Source organism: Dipteris shenzhenensis, chromosome 25 (genome assembly GCF_047967505.1).
Source record: "Dipteris shenzhenensis isolate YYH24624 ecotype China chromosome 25, Dip_SZ_1.0, whole genome shotgun sequence".
NCBI lineage: Eukaryota > Viridiplantae > Streptophyta > Polypodiopsida > Gleicheniales > Dipteridaceae > Dipteris > Dipteris shenzhenensis.
In genome coordinates this window covers 3954023-3973432 of record NC_141620.1, presented here as the reverse complement: position 1 = coordinate 3973432, position 19410 = coordinate 3954023, and the positions used below count along the sequence as shown (strand labels likewise).

The 19410-nt window shown below is 44.1% G+C and overlaps 1 protein-coding gene across 2 annotated transcripts in view; it reads right to left on the bottom strand.

Moving 5' to 3' along the window:
- The window catches only part of LOC147885328 (rhodanese-like domain protein), a 41007-nt gene extending 21800 nt beyond the window's left edge, over positions 1-19207 (bottom strand). For both annotated transcript variants that reach the window (XM_087396928.1, XM_087396930.1), the window contains exons 1-4: positions 18812-19207; positions 11589-11753; positions 11361-11472; positions 10993-11248 (exon numbers count right to left, since the gene is read on the bottom strand). In XM_087396928.1, the coding sequence (XP_087253054.1) occupies positions 10993-11248; positions 11361-11472; positions 11589-11753; positions 18812-19003 (725 nt within the window). In that variant the 5' untranslated portion in view covers positions 19004-19207. The remainder of the gene's footprint in view (positions 1-10992; positions 11249-11360; positions 11473-11588; positions 11754-18811) is intronic.
- Between the last annotated feature and the right edge of the window lie 203 nt (positions 19208-19410).

The following is a 19410-nucleotide window of genomic DNA, read 5'->3' as shown; positions in this document are numbered from 1 at the left end:
TCAGGGTCGCTTGAGAGCATTAGGAACCCTAATGATTCGAAACGTGGTGATCTCCTTCGTATCCTTCTCTGCAAACTGTATCCTCGAGCTCTCAAGCTCATGAGCACTTCACCTCTCTTGACCAAAACTCACAGATCTCAAGAAGCTTTGCTCCGATACCATATATTAGATTTGATTGCATGCAATATAAGCTCATGTAAAAGGCATGATCTATTATGAAGGAAATCAAAATCTCTGGGACAACAGACTCCAGAGTACACAATATTGACCTAACTGCTCAGCCCTACCAGGCTTGTTGCAGCTGTACAAGAAAAGAGACCACTAGGGTCGACTATGAGGCTCAACACACAATTGAGCTCTACAAGACTACGTGACTGAGAAACAATCAAACTATGGCAACCACACTAGTCGCTCCAACACAAGAATTCTTGGCGAGGAGGATGTGCACTCCAGCAAACCTCACAACCCCAACATCTACCTCTATATAGGAGTCGTGATTACGAGCTGCCTCCATGCCGACTAGCTTCCACCAGCTAGGCTTGCCTCTCAAGGCTTCACCAGCTAAGACTAGCCTATCAGAGATCATGGTGGTCTTCTCCAAAGGTCATGGCTTTTCCAAAATCCTTGAGACGACCCTCATGATCACCGAAAAAGGCGGAGGAGAAGAGATACGCCACCACACGTCCAAACCTACATGCAAGAGTGCCAAGTGGCACCAAACATGTGACAATTGAACCTTGGGAGGGTAATGCTCCCCCCCACAAGGTTTACTACATCCTACTATTGCTAACACTAGTATCCGTGCCCTAGTAAGTATTCAACCAAAGACAACTTCGAGATTTGATGCAACTTCAATGATCGAGTTGATGAAAGATTTTGCTACGGATAGTAGCAACGTCAAAAGGAAAGGATAGGGACACCATCAGAAGGAATATGGTACCAGCACAAAGTCAAAAGCCTTAGGAGTCTAGGGGTTCGTTAAAGCCCTTCAAAGGAAAATCAAAGTTCAATTCACAACAGCTCGAGACCTTCTGAAAGGAAGGAAAGTACTTCCATTGCGGAAAAGAAAGGTATATGGCTGCACCTCAAAAACAATGTTAAGTGCAAAAACGATTTTGACACATTGCCTAGGGCCCTGCTAAAAAAAAGCACTATCCTACCCCTGACCTATCGATTTCAACTCAAGTATGCCCACCTAGGGACACTACATCCTACAAAAAGAATGGATACCATAGAATGCTCTTGGGATAAAAAACTTTTCCGTCTCTAAAGGTAGAAAACACTCAAGTACATCCCAACCAATGGCTCAAAAGCCTATCTCCACATAGCCAAGCTATAATATAGAACCCTTGTCGACACCCAAGCCTCAAAAGATTAACCACTATGCCAACTTATGCTTCAAGGTGACCGCATCATTTCATGGCCATCGCCAGGACTTTCCCCCAAGTTTTGATCGTGAGATCACAGCTCAATATAGTGGTACTTCAACAACTAACAAAACAGCCCAACAACCAAATTCACCGCAACAGCAGAATTATGAAAATTGATGGTTGATTATTTGTATTAAAGGAAGATAGTGCATCCACCGTAACAGAACCCGTTATGGTTGTTTTGTTGGTTTACAATTATGCAGTAATGCTCTTTCCGTTCTCTTAGCATTCGGTTGAATCTTTACTTGCTTCTCTATTTGGCATTTATGTTTTTCCCCCCCTTCGAAAAAGGGATTATATGCTTTGAAAATCGATCCAAAATAAGTTATTCACGAGACAATAAAGAGAATCTAGTTGCCTTGCAACCTACTTCTAATGGTCTCAACTCACTGCCTAGGGTAACCCAAGAGCAAATGCTAGCAACCACAGGGGAGGGCTATACAACCAATGGATTTCTCAATCCATGAGAATGTAAAAATGCATGTAGGGCAAGGCTTGCATAAACGCTCATGATGCTCAACTATCTTCACGAGCCCTCAATATATATCTTGATGAATCCAGGAACATGCCCAAACTCATCCTCAAAAAACACAACACATAGTGTAGTTTCAATCTCATGATAGTCACTCATAAGGTTGAAAACCATAAACTCCATCACGCATAGCAGGGACTAGCTACTATGACTTCCCCACAGACGTCATCAGTACCCAACGGTGGGTGTAGACCATACTATAAACATACACTCTCACACATACAAATCCACGCACCCACACATACTTGAGCATCCATTTATACAAAGGTCTTCATATTGAGTTTCTGCCCACACTCGAGAGGTGAAGGGCAAACTCAACCATGACAAAGGTTAACACTGAAGGAGAATACAAGGTCAGAGCATTCAGAGGATTGCACTCCACGAGGCAGCCCCCCCTAATGCCCTAGCTCCTCCTTCCCCTAGGGAAGACAGTGTTTGGGAGGTGGTAGCCAGCATCACGGCTTGGAACATTTGGGTGGCTCGCTGCAGTCTCGTGATGGGAGAGCACCCGATGCCATCTGACACGATATCATTTACACTCTACGGTCCACTTGGGAGCATGGGACTCCAGGCTCCAAGGCGACTATTGAGAGGCGTGCTCGTTTCCGCAAGGCTTGGCCTGCAAGTGTTTTCTGCATCTTCACTCCGCGAGGGATTCGCTGGCTGTATAGTCCCCCCACTTGGCTGTTAGCCCCAGTTCCCGAGATCCCCTAGGCAGTGAGCTGGGCTTCTCTGGAACAGGCCAGTTTTTCTTTCAACCTTTTCCGGTTTTTTTTCATACTCAGCACCTTCGGGGCTGTTGTCTTGTATGAAATCTTTCAAGCATTAATAGAAGGTTCCTTTCTTTGGGGGGGGGGCAAAAAAAAACACTGAAGGAGAAGGACGCTCAAGGGTCTTCATGAAGCCCTCTATACCTCACTCCCAAATTGAGCACAAGGTATACATAATGTCCAGCCGCTCTCACGAGGACGTATTTATGGGAGTTTTGATTTGGGACTCCCGTAATTTACGTGTGACTGCCTTGGGCCTCTAGGGCACGGAAGTCTGGCCACGTGTGTGGGACTTGGAGAATTAAAATTCCTAGCGGGCCCTTGGAAATTGTGAATGTGTAGGTCAATTACTAGGCAATTAATTCCTAGGACCAGTGTGTGCAACAGAGGGGAAAAAGAGTGGTGAAATTAAAAATTGCTATTTTTGGCACGGGCTCTAAAATCAGCACAAGACACCAATTTGGCATGCAGGAGGCCAAGAAGCAAGCAGAAAAGTCGAAATTTTCTTTCAGGGCTGTTTTCTGGACCACAGAAGAGCAGGGAGAGGGAAGTCACAGGTTGGAAAAGTGCTCCAGGGCTATTCTATCACATCGCCTTGCTGATTTTTGACTACCAAGGCAATCTGTGGGCTGTTTGTTGGTGGGCTACCAAGACTGCCAGAAGCTCAAAAACGAAATTCGTTTTTGTGCCAAGAGCCTCCATATCAATTCGTCTTTGCTGCTTTCCAGGTTGCAGGCAAACTATAGGAAGCAAGACGATTTGATTTCTGGCTAATTTCTCTCAACTGCTGCTGATTTTGGGCCCTTTCCAGGTGGGGCGACCTGTTCTGTGTTGCTTTCGGGCTGTTCCAGGGTTGAACAGTTCCTTGCTGGATTCAAGGTTTTCCAGACCAGACGACTTGTTTTCTCAAGATTCCTAGCAGATAAAGGCTGGTTTTTGCCTGCTTTTGCCGTTCCCGAACTGGTTGTGGGCTGGTTATTGCATTTGGTATTGTTTCTAGGTAGGGAAAGGCTGATTTATGCTATTGGGCAGTGGTTGGGGTGGCTACAGACTGGGACGAGCTGTTTTGGAAGGGTTTCCTTGGTTGGTTGTGCCGCTTCAACAAAGCCATCTACTTGGGTTGTCATGACGAGAAAACTATTTTATAATTAATAACATTAAAGCATTATGACATGAAGTGCCAATTTGATGGTGCAACATGTGTTTGTATTAATGATGGACACTAAACGATATTTTTAGGTGGATCATTTGAATAGATAGGTCATGTCGAGCTGGAGCCATTGCTTCCGACAGCACCAAATTTGGACATGTGACACTTATTTTATTAAGATGTGCACCCACACTCCTAGGTCCTAGGGGTAATAGGAAAGGGAAGGATGCATAGACTGCATTGAATGGTAGATACATGGGTCATAGACTAAATGTAGTTCTAAATGGGAAGATGGAAATTGAGTGATATCAAGGGACATTAATGAAGGAGTATCTCCCTTCACAGGTACAGAGGACAAAGAGATAGTTTATGCCTTTGGGATCTGTTGCACGCTTGGTTGGAAGGAAGGATGCATGATTGGCTAGTGATTGGATGCATATTTGCCATATAAAGTTGAGCAGGAATTGCCAAAAAGAGAAAAATTACAGTTTGTCATAAAGGGAAGACCCGTCACCCATGTTATTGATGCAAAATTGAAAGGGGAATCTGTCCCAGTTGTAACGGCTTCTGCCATTAATTCCATAATGAAAAGTCTTATTTCAACGTACATGGTTTTTGCTAGGGAGGTTCCTCCAGTAAATGAAGAGCATATTGTTTCTTGTATGGACAGAGAAAGAGCTGTCTTTTTAAATCAGTTTTTAAATTATTTTTCGAATGAATTGCCTAGTGAGCTTCCACCAGAAAGGCAAGAGGAACCATGGGATTGATATTGTGCCTGGTAGTAGTCCGCCTAATAAACCACCCTACAGGGTCATTGCAGCGCAGCAGGAGGAGATCATGAGTCAAGTTAATGAACTCTTGGAGAAGGGGCTGCCTAGCTAGTCACCTTATTATTCTCCAGTCCTGTTGGTGCAGAAGAAGGATGGTTCTTGGCGTATGTGTATCGATTACCGCGCTTTGAACAAGATCACTATTAAGAATCGCTTTTCGATACCCAGGATAGATGATATTCTGAATAGGTTAAAGGGGGGCTGTATTCTCCCACATTGATTTAAAGAGTGGGTACCACCAAGTTCACATCTGCCCCGAAGATGTACATAAGACGGCGTTCAGAACTTCTTTTGGTTGTACGAGTTCTTGGTCATAATGCTCCTGCGACATTCAATCGCATGATGGACAGGATCTTTCGAAATCACAGAGCCTTTGTTGGTATGTTCTTTGATGACATGATGTGTTTTCAAAAGATGAAGAGGAGCATCAAGAGCATCTAGAGACAGAGGTTGTTCATTAACCCCAAGAAGAGTGCGTTTTTCATGGATGAAATTCATTTTCTGGGCATATTGTTTCCAAGGAAGGAGTCCGGATGGATCCGGCTAAAGTGGAGGCCATAAAGAGTTGGTCACAACCGAAGAACTTGCATGAAGTTCGCAGTTTCTTGGGCTTATGTTCATACTACCGCCGCTTTATCCGACATTTTGCAGATATTGCAGCTCTTATGCATGCATTGTCAAAGAAAGAAAGAGCGTTTCTGTGGACAAGGGAGGTAAATGACTCTTTTGAGGAGCTGAAACAGAAAATTACAACAGATCGGGTGCTGATTTTACCTGATTTGCAGAAATCTTTTCATGTGCACGCAGATGCCTGTGGTAAGAAATTAGAATGGTGTTGGAGCTGTTCTGACACAGGATGGGCACCCTGTAGCCTAAGAGAGTCGCATATTACAGCCAGCTGAAAAGCATTTACAGATTTATGAAAAGGAGATGTTGGCTGTACTTCATGTCTAATCCACTTGGAAACATTATCTTCTCGGAGCTGATTTTACAGTACACACGGATCATCAATCCCTACGTTACTTTTTGATGCAATCCAAGCTATCCAAGAAGCACATGAGGTGGGCAAACTTCTTGTCTATGTTTCATTTTCAAATTGTACAAGTTGAAGGCAAGAAGAATATGGTTGCAGATGCCCTGTCTTGAAAGCTGCAAGTTTCAACTGTGACAATTTCCTATCGTAATGAGCTTGAGGTTAAGAAGAATCAGTATGCAGATGATAAGCAATTTGTTGGAATTTATGACAGCTTGTGAATGGGCAAGGACATGAGCATTATGTGCTTAAGGATGGTTATATGATGATGCATGGCAGGCTGTGTGTCACTAAGCAGTTGAGGCAGAAGGACATGAGAGAATGTCATGATCCACCATAGGCAAGACGTCGTCGTATTGATGCCACAGTTAAGGCGGTGGAGCATTTCTTTTATTGGCCTACGCTGCGGTTGATGTTGAAGAATATGTTCGTACATGCATGGCCTATAAGAAGGTGAAGTACGATCATCAGAATTCTAGGATTGTTACATCCTTTACCCATCCAAGATAGACCGTGGAAAAGCATAGCCATGGACTTCATTTTTTACTTGCCCAAGACCCCTACAAGTAATGACGGAGTATTGATCGATTTAGCAAGCAGGCACATTTCATTCCTGTATGAAAGAAGATTGGGGCAGATCATATGGCGAAGTTATTTATGCATAATATTTTTAAGTATCATGGCATGCCTAAGTCTATCATGAGTGATAGAGACCCTCGCATGACCAGCTTGTTTTGGCGGGGACTTTTTGAGAATATGGGCACTAGTCTTTAGTTTTCTTCTGCTTTTCATCCGCAGTCAAATGGGCAATCGGAGGAGGCTAATTCCACAACATTGGATTTGCTTAAATGCTATGTTTCAGAGCACCAATCACAGTGGGAGAAATTTCTACCATTCGTTGAGTATGCTTATAATAACACGATACATTCTTCTACAAGTAAAGCTCCATTTGAGATAGTGGAAGGCAGCCGTAAGATTCCACCCATCTTGCAGACAAAAGATATAATCTTTGAGGCTGATAAGTATGTGGAAAGTATGGATGTGGCTTATCAGAAGGTGAAGCAAGCACTTCAACGGGCACAAGATAAGCAAAAGAGGGCCGCAGACAAACACCGCCATCAAGTTCATATTAAAGAAGTGATTATGTCTTGCTGCATTTTCAAAAGGCAAGGCTGAAAAGTACAAGGGGTTGTACTCGGTTCCAAGTTGAGTATGAGGTATTCTGGGACCTTTAAGGTAAGTGAGAGAATCAATGATGTAGCATTCCGGTTACAGTTACCTGATCATTGGAGGATTCACAATGCTTTTCATGTGAGTCTTCTCAAGCCTTTTCAAGGTGATGTGCCTGAGGATTTTCCTTGGGAGATGCAACCAGAGGTGGAAGAGTTGGACAAAATTCTGGTACCTGAGCAAATTGGAAGGTAAAAGGTAAAGTTACCCGATGCTACAAGTGAAATTTTCCAATTATTCATCATTGCATGCGAAGCGGTTGGAGGAGGAGGAACTGGCGAATACTCATCAAGTGTTGCAACTTTACCTTGAGGCTTTCCAGTTAGATCCAACTTTAGTTGGCACTCATTTAGGTTCAGCAGAGCGATAGGCGTCTGGAGCATTGCCTGATGCTCAAGGGGATGGTTGGTCTGTTGGTTGGCTGCCCTTTCAGACTTGGTTAATCTGTTGGCAGCGTTGGGCACTTGGTTGTGCAGGTGCAGAGGACAGAGAGATAGTTTATGCCTTTGAGATCTATTGCACGCTTGGTCGGAAGGAAGGATGAGTGATTGCCTAGTGATTGGATGCATATTCGCCATATAAAGTTGAGCAGGAATTGCAGGGTGTGCAGGATATTGGAAGTCTGTGGGCAGTGGTTTGCTTGTGGTGCAGCATTCAGGAGACCTTGTAATCAGCCTCTTGGCTTTATTTAAATATTAAAGAAATACCGCAAGGGGTGCCAATGTTTGGGGCTAATCGGTGTCTTTGTTTCTGAGTAGGAGCACTCTAGCTCCCTGTGATTTAATCTGTGGTGATTAATAATTTCATTATTTACTGTGTATGATGTGGTTAAAGTGGATTCTACCACCCTTTGATTCGTGAAGGCTGGTTTCAGCCACAGTTGCCAAGTGGCAAATCAGTACATTGAGCCAGCTTGCAACAAGCCAAGATAGAAATTCGTTCCTCCAAAAGATGTCAAGAAGAATTATTTTGTCTTGGTCAGGCCTTGTGATGAAGGATTGATTTGCTCCCCACACATCATTGCATGCTATCCACTACGATTGCAAAAAAAGGCTCGCAACTGATGTCCGCTTGAAAACTAGAGGGACTCCACCTAGAGGGAGGAGTGCCAACATAAATGTCTTGACATATGACTATCTTCCCACTCAACAAGTAAGGGGCAGATACCATCTCTATGGGAAAAGCATGCAGCTCCTCCAAGAGCTAGAAAACCATCCCCCCCATAAATGCTCGCCAGATGCGATCGCTAGCAACATGATTCTAAAGTTAGTAATGCCAAATTCCCAATGCCGAAGAGCAGCTCCATCAGTAGTGGGAGATCATCTCCTATCATGCAACATGACAAATGCAACCAAGGGCCAATGACAAGGATGCCATACGCCAATAGCCAAAGGAAGTATAACATCTTATGAAGCGAATGGCTAGTCCAAAGCCAAGAAAAAGTTCTGTGAGAACCTCATGCAGTACATGTTGCCCAAGCTAGTGCCCTCTCACATGGGGGTGTCCATGGGAAGGCCACTAACTAAAGTTGTCTATAAATGCGAGAAGGATAAAAGAAGGGAACTTGCACCATCCTCCTAGTCTGCCCTAGATAAGGCTAGAACCACCCTCCACGATCCCGGTACATCTCTCTTAGTGGACAACTTTCCACAACCACAACCTCCACTCTACATGCCTCTCTTGCTGGCCGTCCCAACCTCCCCACAACTTTGATCCTTTGCTACTATAGCGAATGAGATGGTAATCCAAGGGGACCCTATGAATGGCAAGAGGCTGCAAATAGAAGGCTGCAACAGAACATATATATTATAGAACACCGGAGTGGGCACATATTGCAACGTTCCATCCTCTCTCCATCCATAGTGGTAAGCAAATTAGCGAACTCTGAGAGGGACTCCACTCTAGGAAAACTAAAGGGGTTACACTATCATGAGTGTGCTATCAACTGGGGTGCAGAAGGGTGGAAGGTTATCTGAGAGAAGAGAGAGAGATATAATCAACACACGCATGGGAAACATCATATCATTGTTACATGCATAGTTATGCTAACTACTATCTATATTTTTTAGGATTGGGGTCTAGCAATTACCAAAATCTATATACCCACAGTACAACTGTTGGTCCCCTTGATGTTGGTCCGAGCTATTACATTTGTTTCCATTGAAGGACTGAACAGAGGCTATAGAAGGAACTGCTCCCATGCTAGGATGGGACATGAAGAGGCTAGGGTGAGGTTGGGGCTGCTATAAAGACTGAGACGTCTGTTGGATAGACGGAGGCTGCTGGAGCTGGAGCTGGATCTAGGGCCGATCCTCTGATGGTACTACTACTGCTCAAAGGGTCAAACGCTTTTTTTTGCTACTGAGCTAGTCACCTCCAAGTCCCCATGGACAGAGCAAGTCCACTGTTCAACTGTGCCCAGCCAATAGACTTCCTAGCCCCAAGGATGTCCCCCTCCGCATCTTGAACCTCAGGGTGCCGGCCCTACACCATGCAATGTCTTTGCATTAGACCAGCACAAAGGTATATTTACACCCCTGTCAGATCTGCATCATTGTGGAGCCCTTCCTAAGGGGGGCTTCCAGAAAAATCCATCTCTGCTGTGAGAAGGCTGCCATGCCCCCGGCCCCACTTCCCCCTCCCCACGCCCCCCAAACCCCCCACCTTTTGGGATGTTCCACAAAAGACCTTGTTGTAGCAAAAGCTTCCCCTCCGAAGCTTTTGTAAGGCCTCACACAATAAGCTTGCACAACAGGACTCTAGCTCTGCATCTCTTTTTACATACCTTCATACGACTAAAATACATCCAATCTTAGAAATTAGAAGTTTTTATAGAACAAGAAAAATATCTAATGAAAGAAGGGAGTTTGTAAGCGAATTTAGAAAAAATTATGAGTAAATGAGAAAAATGATAAATAATAATAACTTAGTAAGCAAAGCTATACTTTGTGTTTTCATCAACGGTTTTAAAAAGATTCCGGAATCTCTTGGGTACTGAGGACAACTAGTCCCCCTTGCAACAACAATACACAATAATCATCTAGCAAGCTGCCCAAGCTTCAGTGTCTCATGTGCCATCTGATCTTGCCCATGGAAAGTGTAGGCCAACTTCTAAGCTGTCCCACGTGTCATGAATAGAAACACAATGCAGAGGCCTCCACCAACGCTCTACCTACAAGGAAGCAATGCAGCAGCTTACAACAAACACTCTCAAGGGCTAAATCTATCTGCTGCTACCCAGCTGATATGTCCAATTGTCAACCCCCAACCTGGCTCTGTAGATAGTGTGCAGTCTAGTCTCTAAGGATCCACTGAAAGCCTAGAGTCTTGCCTCAGGTGAGAGAGCCCTCTGTCTCAATGTAAAGCCCAAGACCAAACAACATCTCTTCAAGAGGTCTCACACCCTCTCCATGCTGGCCATCGAGCACTCTCAAGACATCAGCTAAGACCTTGTAGGCTGTATCTAGAAGGGTGATCGGCCTCCCCTACTTGATGTCAGCTCTAGTGCCCAAGACCAAACACCTCTTCAAGAGGTCTCACACAGTCTCCATGCTGGCCATCGAGCACTGGCCTCCCCTACTTGATGTCAGCTCTATCTCCCCTTTTTTATCAAGGAATCTGGCATTGATGGTAGCTATATACCTTTGTGAGACTAGAATAAGTCCAATCATACAAATTGATGGTAGCTACTTTACACTGTGCAGAGCAAGGGTAGACTCCAACAGGTAGGGCTGGATACACCTCCCACCGATCGCAAAGGTGGCCTATTTGAACCACACGCACAAACAGAAGGCAGGGGAAAGAATGTGGTAAAGGCGCACAGGGGTGGTGGGGACCATTCTTTTCAGTGTAACATTTTGACGAGGATTTTTATGTGTGTACACGTGTGGGCACACGTTGTGTGTCTGTGTGCACGCAAGCACGCAAGTGTGTGCGTGTGTGCGTGCATGCGTGTGTGTGTGTGTGTGTGTGTGTGTGTGTGTGTGAGAGAGAGAGAGAGAGAGAGAGAGATCCTACATGAGGATGCATTTGTTCCGTAGCTGCTCTGTATTAGAATCAATCCAGCCTGGCAAATCACTGTACTGACGAACTTTAGGGTCCAGAAAATCTACCCCTTGTGGAGGAACAAACCTGCCTATCCGTGTTTCATAGATGTTTCTGGCATCTAGAAGTACAAGCTTGGCTTGGACTGTGCCAATCGACAAACCTGTTGGTCGAGTTCTGCCATCTTTAACTAACGTACCATTTCCAGCAGAGGATTGCAGTGGGCTGTCTGCATCCACAAATACACTCTTCCCATCAAAATACACTCTTCACATCCACAAATATACGAATCTATGCCATGCTTTGAAGATCCATATTTGCTCCTTCATTAAAGAACTTACAAAAGTGGACTCTCTCCTGCATTTTCTGGTGAAATTCCACTGGAGTTAAATGATCTCCTGCTTCTGAAATATGAGGATACTTTGAAGGGTGCAGACCCAGAGTTACAAGCTCCTGTTCAAACCCAATTCAGTGCTGATCTTAAAGTACCTGCTTCCTCACCCACTCACTAGTCGTTTCTTCATGGCCGGCCCTCTCAATAAGCAGATATATATAACACAGAAAGTTACCTTGACCACTCGTACAGATAAAGAACTGAACCCAACTTCTTTAGCCAGAGTAGAGTTGAAGGAGTTCGACTGTACAGCAGCAAGTTTAAAATCACATCCTCCCAGCAAAGGATGTGAGCCAACTGCCTTGATATGCTCATGAAGCGAAGTTACCACTCCTCCGACCTGGAAAACTGGATACAAATCAGAATACAAGAAAACACCCTCTAGTCCAGGAATAACAAATGTATCAGCAGTGGTAAAACACAACCATGATAAGAGGGGACAGCAATTGAAAATGTTTGCTCAGCTAAAGGGCTTAAAATATGCCATGGTCCCTATTGTAAGTAATGGCAAGGCCTCAAGCACAGCAGCTTTAGAATGAGCACTGCACCCAGACCTTGACTATATAATCTGGCACAAATTAGCTGAATACACCCTGGAAAGAGCTTTCATTAGTATATAACACCAAGACTGCACAGCAGGCGTGTAACGAACCTTCTAGTTGCCAAGGAATCAAGGATACCTTTACCGCAAAGTTGCCAATGGCTCTGACATCAAAATTGGTGATGTTTAAGAAAGCATTCGTCACTGATTTGTGCGATGCGTGACTTGCCTAAATGGGTGTTTCATCGACAGGTGTTTGGCCCAGACAGGACCACAATTGCGTGACCATTTCAGGTGATGAGCATATGGGGATCTCCTGATAAAGGCTATGCTAAAGGCAATGGCCAATGGCCAGTTGATGGGTGGTAATTAGTTCACAAAGAATGTGACAGCAGTCTGTTATTGGGCATGATAAGCTTTTGTAGTTGCAGGAAATCCATGATAACAATCACCATGCTGACGGCAAATAATGGATGCTCAAATTTGACAGCAGAAAACAAATGCTTGCTTTAGTGGATGGGGTATCTCAGCATATTGAGCTAATGAAGCCTGTATGTCTTGAATTTACTTCGAATATTGTTTTAAAACCTGTCGATTAAAGAAACGTATTCAGTCGATTGATGACCACATAGTTTTGCCAGACATTGTGTGGATACTATTTCCGACAAATTCTGTTTTTGTTTTGTCAAAATGTGTTTGCTAAAGTTGCAAAATTTGCCTAAGATTGAACTATAAATTTTGTTTTGAAAAGCCCTTTGTTGGACTTGCATTAGTGCAATTTTTAAAGATAGATCATCCCTTCAAAAGACAATTTTATTTGTTCTTGTTACAAATAAAATTTGGGATTTAACCAAGCTGTCTAACCCAAAAATACCTTTGTTTGGGGCATACGTTGATCTATAGTTGTCAATATTTGACCTGGGCATTACGTTTCTCGCAGAGATTTGTCAAAGATTACCCTAAATGTTTTTTACCAATGATAGATCAACTTAAATTGAAGGGAAGTACCTTTACTTAGATTGAAAAAGCTGGAAGTAAGCAGTTGATAGTCATTGCCAGAGTCTTCAAAGCAGTTGATCCTAATGACATTTCATACTTGAAACTAATAGCTGGGGTATTGTGTTAGTCAAGATAGACGACCAATCGCTCACATACAAGGCATGACTCTGTGTGGGTCAATTGACCAAATGGCTAATTTCATTCCAACTTGAAAACATGTGAAAACCCCTGAATTAGTGAGATTGTTTGTCAAAGGAATTTTCAGGTTATATGGTTTACTTGCTGGTATTGTTAGTGACCGAGTTTTGAGACAAGGGTTTTGACAGTCATTTTTAAAGGTCTGTCTTGCACAAGGAGCATGTTTGATTATCCACAGACGAATGGTCGAACAAAATAGGTCAATGAAATTTTGGAAGATATGTTGGGTGCTTAAGTTAATAAATTGGGAGGAATATCTTCCAATTTTGGAGTTTGCCTATAATATTGCAAAGCATTCAACTACACGCTATAGTCCATTTATGTTAATGTATGGTTCCAACCTAAATCTCCACCATCTCTAGGGCTTGAGAGAGAGCAAGGGTACAAGCAGCTACTGCCCAGGACATGCACCATTGAAGCATGCCTAGAATAGTATTAAGAAAGCTCAAGATAGAGCTAAAATTTGAATAATTTGAATAAGGTGAGAGTTTCTTTGAGAGTACTTGAGTCCTCTAAAACCCTAAAGACTGGTGAAGGCCCTGAGTTGACTTCAAGGTATTGTGGTCTGTTCACAATACTTCAAAAGACTGGTGAGCCAGCTTACATGTTAGCCTTACCATAAGGATATAGAGTGCAATATAGTCGCCTAAAGAACTGATTACTCGAATTAGAAGAAGAGCTTCTCGTAGACTTGATTGAACGTTCAATGCTTCCACAAGAGCTAGAAAGAAGTCTTGATGTTAAAGGTTAGCCTTACCGGTAGAAGAAGAGTTATTGATTCAGCCTTCAATGCTTCCACATGAGCTAGAAAGATTTCTCAATAGTAAAGACAAGTATACACACCATACAGTTATTCAAGAATATTTAGTAACGTGGAAGGATGGTTCGTGGAAGGATGGTTCTAAAGAGAACGCTACCTTAAAAAGTGTAAGAAAACTCAAAAAACAATTTCCTAACATTGTTGCAGAGGACGTCAACTCTTTTTAAGGGGGACAAAATGTTACATCAATAATAGTGCCGTGTAACACCACCCTAGGGGGTGCCTTGGATTCGGAAGATACGAGTAATATAGGTCATTGGTTGTTAGGCATTGATTTTTAGGCTTAAGTGGCCTAAAGGCTGGCTGGTTCCTAATTATAATAGCTAGGACAGCTAGTACTAGGTTCTAGAAGTACTTTTATATGATCTACCATGTCTAGGTGGTGAGCCTCGTATCGAGATTGTCTGTTGTGAGAATCAGAGAGTGCAAACCAACCTAATAGTGTGTCACAATCACCACATATAGGAGCAGTTTGACTCCCACTTAGGTAATTACATCATAGCAAGGCTTTAAGGCAAGAAGATCTTATGTACAGTATTTGCAGTGGCAAAAAGCCCCAACCATGATACATACAAAACAAGTCATATTGCATATACGTATCCACACATGCATTCTTGTGTATGCATACATTTGATAAAACATGTGGCAAATCCCTACGAGGCGACATCAATTTGGTTGCTGACCAGCCATGTAGACCCTACTCAAACAAATGTTGTCACATCTCAAGGGACGGGTTGATAGCAGCTAGCTAATAGACTGAGACTCGTTAAAATCCATCTACTCAACCCAAAAGATGGCCACCGCCTACAACATTTTGGCCAACTAGCCGGATTGCTCAAATTCCCTCTAGTTCGACTCTTCTTCTCATGTTTCATGCAAAGCAAATATTGGATGCTCAAATGCCCAAAAGTGACCAAAAATCACAAATGCATCAAATTTTTTAACAAAAAGCATTTAAAGATACTCCTCCAACCTGCAAATGTACTAGGAGACTAACACTAGCTGACTGTGCACTGCTGACATGGGTTCAATCATGTGGTGGCTGGATCAAAGTCCTCCAAACTTGACAAAAGTTAAACAATTGGCTTAGCCTTTCAACCCCCAACAAACTTTTGAATTAGACCAAGTCTGAATGTGCCTTTAGGCTGGTCAAAAACCCTCAACACCAATGCAGCCTATTCAAAGCAAATAAATATAGCCTGCATGTTTCTCAAGCACTTTTTGTTCCTAGACATACCTAATCAGTTGAACAAAGTTCTGAAACCCTAAAACAACTTTCTTTTTCCATAAATTAAACGAATAGCAAATATGCTCAAAAGTGTCCACTTGACACTTGCGCAGTTTGAACAATATTCAGTGGAGCTGAGAACATACGCTACACAACAAAAACGAGCTGCCCCAAGCAAAGATAGAAGGTCAGAGATAGGATCTGATACCAAATGAAAGTACAGAGGAGTACAAGAAATTGTATTGGCAAGATGCAAAGCTGTGTATTCCACAATGCTACCCACTACCAAAAACTGAAAATACAAGAGAGAGGTGGGTTATATAGGAAACCCATAAAAAGCCAAACCTTAGTTGACTCACATCACCATACCATAGCAAGTCCTCATGTGACCACAGTCACCACAAACATTCCAAAGGTAGAAACGTGAATCGTTTCAAGACATTTCAAAAAAACTACTTCCCCTTCTGCCTTCGAAGAAGGCCAATTCCTTCCAATCTCTTATCTCCTGAGAAAAATGAAGCGCAGAGTCTCTCCACAGCATGCTATAAAGGCTCAAATGCAAAATATCAAGTACATACTAGACTGTTGTACTGTGTGTGTTTGCTCTGAAAGCAAACCCTCTACCTCATCGAGGCACCCACCAAGAGCCTGTGTAATCCTATACTGTCTCCTTCTGAAGTACAGCATCCATCTGACCATGAGACCCTAGGGCCCTACATGGAATCCACCCTCGTGTTAGTGTCAACAGCCACGCACCTGGAAGGTACCAAGCGCTCCATGCTGTCCTTCACCGTCACAAAGGCATCTGGGTCGACCTACATCTCTATGTCAGACATCCTCACTGTGATTTCTTGGTCAACATATCTGACCTCGGTAACACTCGGTGATGTCACCAGGAACAACTCTTTGATTACCACATTTGCTTTGGCCTCTCCCTCTGAATCTGAGTCAGACTCCTTTTTGTTTGCAAAATGTCATGGCGTATCACCGTAGAAGCACTTCTTCTTTTGCTTCCTCTTCGAAGTCTCCTCGTCAAAGTCGTCTTTCTTGGACTTATTTTTGCACCCCCCTTTAGGGATTAAATATATGAGACCCTCCACAAGTGAGCCAAGCATCTCACCGGAGTCCCAAACGCCCTGCAGGGCTAAGGTGATGTGATCCCCAATCATATCCCAAAAGTTCAAGAAAAAGGAGGGTGTAAGCCCATCTGAACCTGGGCATTTCCCCTTATGAAGGGCAAGAAGAGCAATCCTGAATTCTAGGTTGGTAAAAGGTGCATCGAGAGAGAGTCTCATATCTGGACTCACCAACCTAGGGATACACTGCCAAATGACCTATCTGCATCATCTACGACCGCATTACTAGGATCTGCTAAGAGAGCACGGAATGCAACTCTGAGGATGGCCCTTCAACACTGAGAGCTGACCCACGAATGCCTGAGAAATAACCCAATCTCGACCAAGGCCAATGCTGCCCACACTGTAGATGTAGACACTATGCAAGGCTATTGAAGAGGCTTTTGCTGTCCCCGTGCATGCAACGGAGCTGCATGAGTGAGAGAGGTGAAGAGAGGACGGAAATTTGAGAGATATGGGGCTTGAGAAAACTGTGTGAAAGCTGAGAGATGCAGAGTAAAGAGAGCTGAGAAAGAGCTAAGGAACAAGCTGAAAACTGGAAAACAGAACCCCAAACCTCTCTCCGAGCCCAGGCTATGGTGCTGCGTAGGCACCCAACTGGAATGTTATTGCTATCTTGTAGGGGATTTTTGGAGAGGCTAGAGGCTGCTCTAGGGCTGGTGGAGGAGGCTAAACTGAGGGGTAGCTGGATGAGAAATGAAGGCAGCAAGCTCCCCTTTATGAAGGGGGCTGGAGGGCCTGGTTGGCTGGCCCCAACCAGCCAAAACCAGCCGACCAGCCAGTCGGCTTGCTTGGCTGGCTGGTTAGGCCATAAATCCAGCCCTACTAGCTGCCTAGTGAGGGGCAGAAGGCAGCCTATAAAAGCTGCCTTCCCCCAGCCCATTTCCTTTGCTTGGAGCTCCCTCAAGGGGCCCGTCTAGGGCTCCTACCTTGGCGGCTCATGTCCCCGTTACTTGGTCTAGCCCTTGGAGGCCATTCTGGGCTCCTACCCTAGGCTGAGACCTAGACCTAGCTAAACCCTAAGATGGAAACACTAACCTACTGTTCTCCAGTGGGTACTACTGAACATGGACTTGAATTATGACTTGACCTAAGACTGAGAGACTGACCTACATAGCTCGTGCCTGTCTGTCCCTAGACAAGGGCTCACAATGGGGTCACGACATATGACAAAATCACCTATATTAGGAATCTACTTGCAATATTGACATAGCTAGTTGTCACCTTGCACCCAAGTGTAGGGGTGCATGTGACAGCCCAATATATGCATGTCACCTTTGTCACCTTACACATGCACCTGCCTTGTGCCTACGACTACTCACATGGCACCTTGCCCACCTAGTCGACTGCTCGAGACTCTCTCATGGGCATGCTTGGCCATCGTCAACCCCGAGTATTGAGAATCTCACCTAAATCTGCCAGGAATGTAACAGCATCCGCACAACTGTCAAGTTACCTATAGTCCAAGCTGGCCATTCACTCGATGTATATCAATGAAGCTCAATGCCTCTCTCTGTTTTGTCTATAAGCCACAGATCAAAAAGAAGCTGAAGACAGCCCTAGCCCATCGTTAAAAATGCCATCACATTATGCATGCATTCAGGTGGATCACATTTCTATATATTTTACCTTACAACACCCACCAACGTCTCAGGAAGAATTGACAGTGGCAGCCTCAAGACCCACGTATGTTACCTAAAGGCGAATAGGCCACAATACTTATAGGATGGGAAGACCTATGCCACAGCCCACTATCAAGGTAACATTATCTCAATGCAGCAAATGATTGTTGATAAGCATTAACTCACTAGGCCTACAACCTTGGCAACCCATATGAGGGCAACCCCACATTGCATTGATAACAAAAAGTAGGATCCCTTTCTTTAAAATCACATCTTTCCTAGTATCCGGTTGATGAGAAAGAAAGAAAGAAAGTTTATTAAAGTCTTCGGAAGACCAATGGGTCTATGAGACTGTAAAAAACCTGATACAAACGAGCTGTGGTAGTGGAGCTACTAAACGAGCATCCACGCCAATGCAAAATGCACAAAATGCAGAATGGCAGTACTAAGTACAACATAGTCACGTTGATGGTCAACTATATATCAATCTCAGCATCATCATCAACATCATCATCATCATCAGCAGCAGCAGGACATTCCGATTCCAAATGAGTCAAAGATATGGTGTAAAGTTTTTCTTCCAACGGTGAGGAGGAGCTTGTCTATGATCGTATCAAGACAACAATCAGCAGACATATTGGCTCAAATATGATCACACTTCGACATTTTGGCATCTACTAGACACTTAAAAGCTGACCATATGCAGATCCTTTTCACCTGATACCAGTTTTCTACAGCATCAGGGTCTCAACGAGCCAACTTTTGCATTAAAACATTTTGAGCTTGAAAACAGTAATTAGTATAAGAGGGCACAAATTTCCGAGCTACACGAGGGAGGCTGTAGATGGTCTTACAGTGACGTTGATACCACCAGGAGCTATCCGTATTCTGCCGACGAGAGAATGAGAAGAGCAGAGGGAGATAAACCAGTCCTTCAAAATATGGGGATCAGGAACCACGACGAAGTTATAATACAGTAGCACCCCCATGGAACCTTCATGATGCAAGACAACGCTCCGAGTCTCTACGCCTTCGTTTCCCATCATCCAAAGAAATACCACTAACGCGTGTTCCTTCGGCTGTGTGACTCCAGGACGGGCTTTCCTCTTTTTAAAATCTGTTATGCCAGACGAGTTAGAGGAGCTCCCCACGTTGCTGCCAAGGCTGCAAGTCTACCAATGCAGCTCTGAAGCTGACGGTGAATAGGGGCCACGGGGAGGCCTTTCCGGGGACGAAGCCGGCGGATTTCTCGCGACCCTAGGGCGGCCAGGAACCGGGATCGGACCAGGCAGGCAAACATGTCGCCCTTCCGGTCGTCAAGATTAGCACGTGAACGTGACGGACAGGTGCAACCTGGCGTCCCGTCGGTTCTAACGTGTCTATTCAGGTTTGGTTTTGCAGGGTTTGTCGGATGAGGTCTCGGTCTTTGCCCCGGGTTTGCCTCGAGTTAACT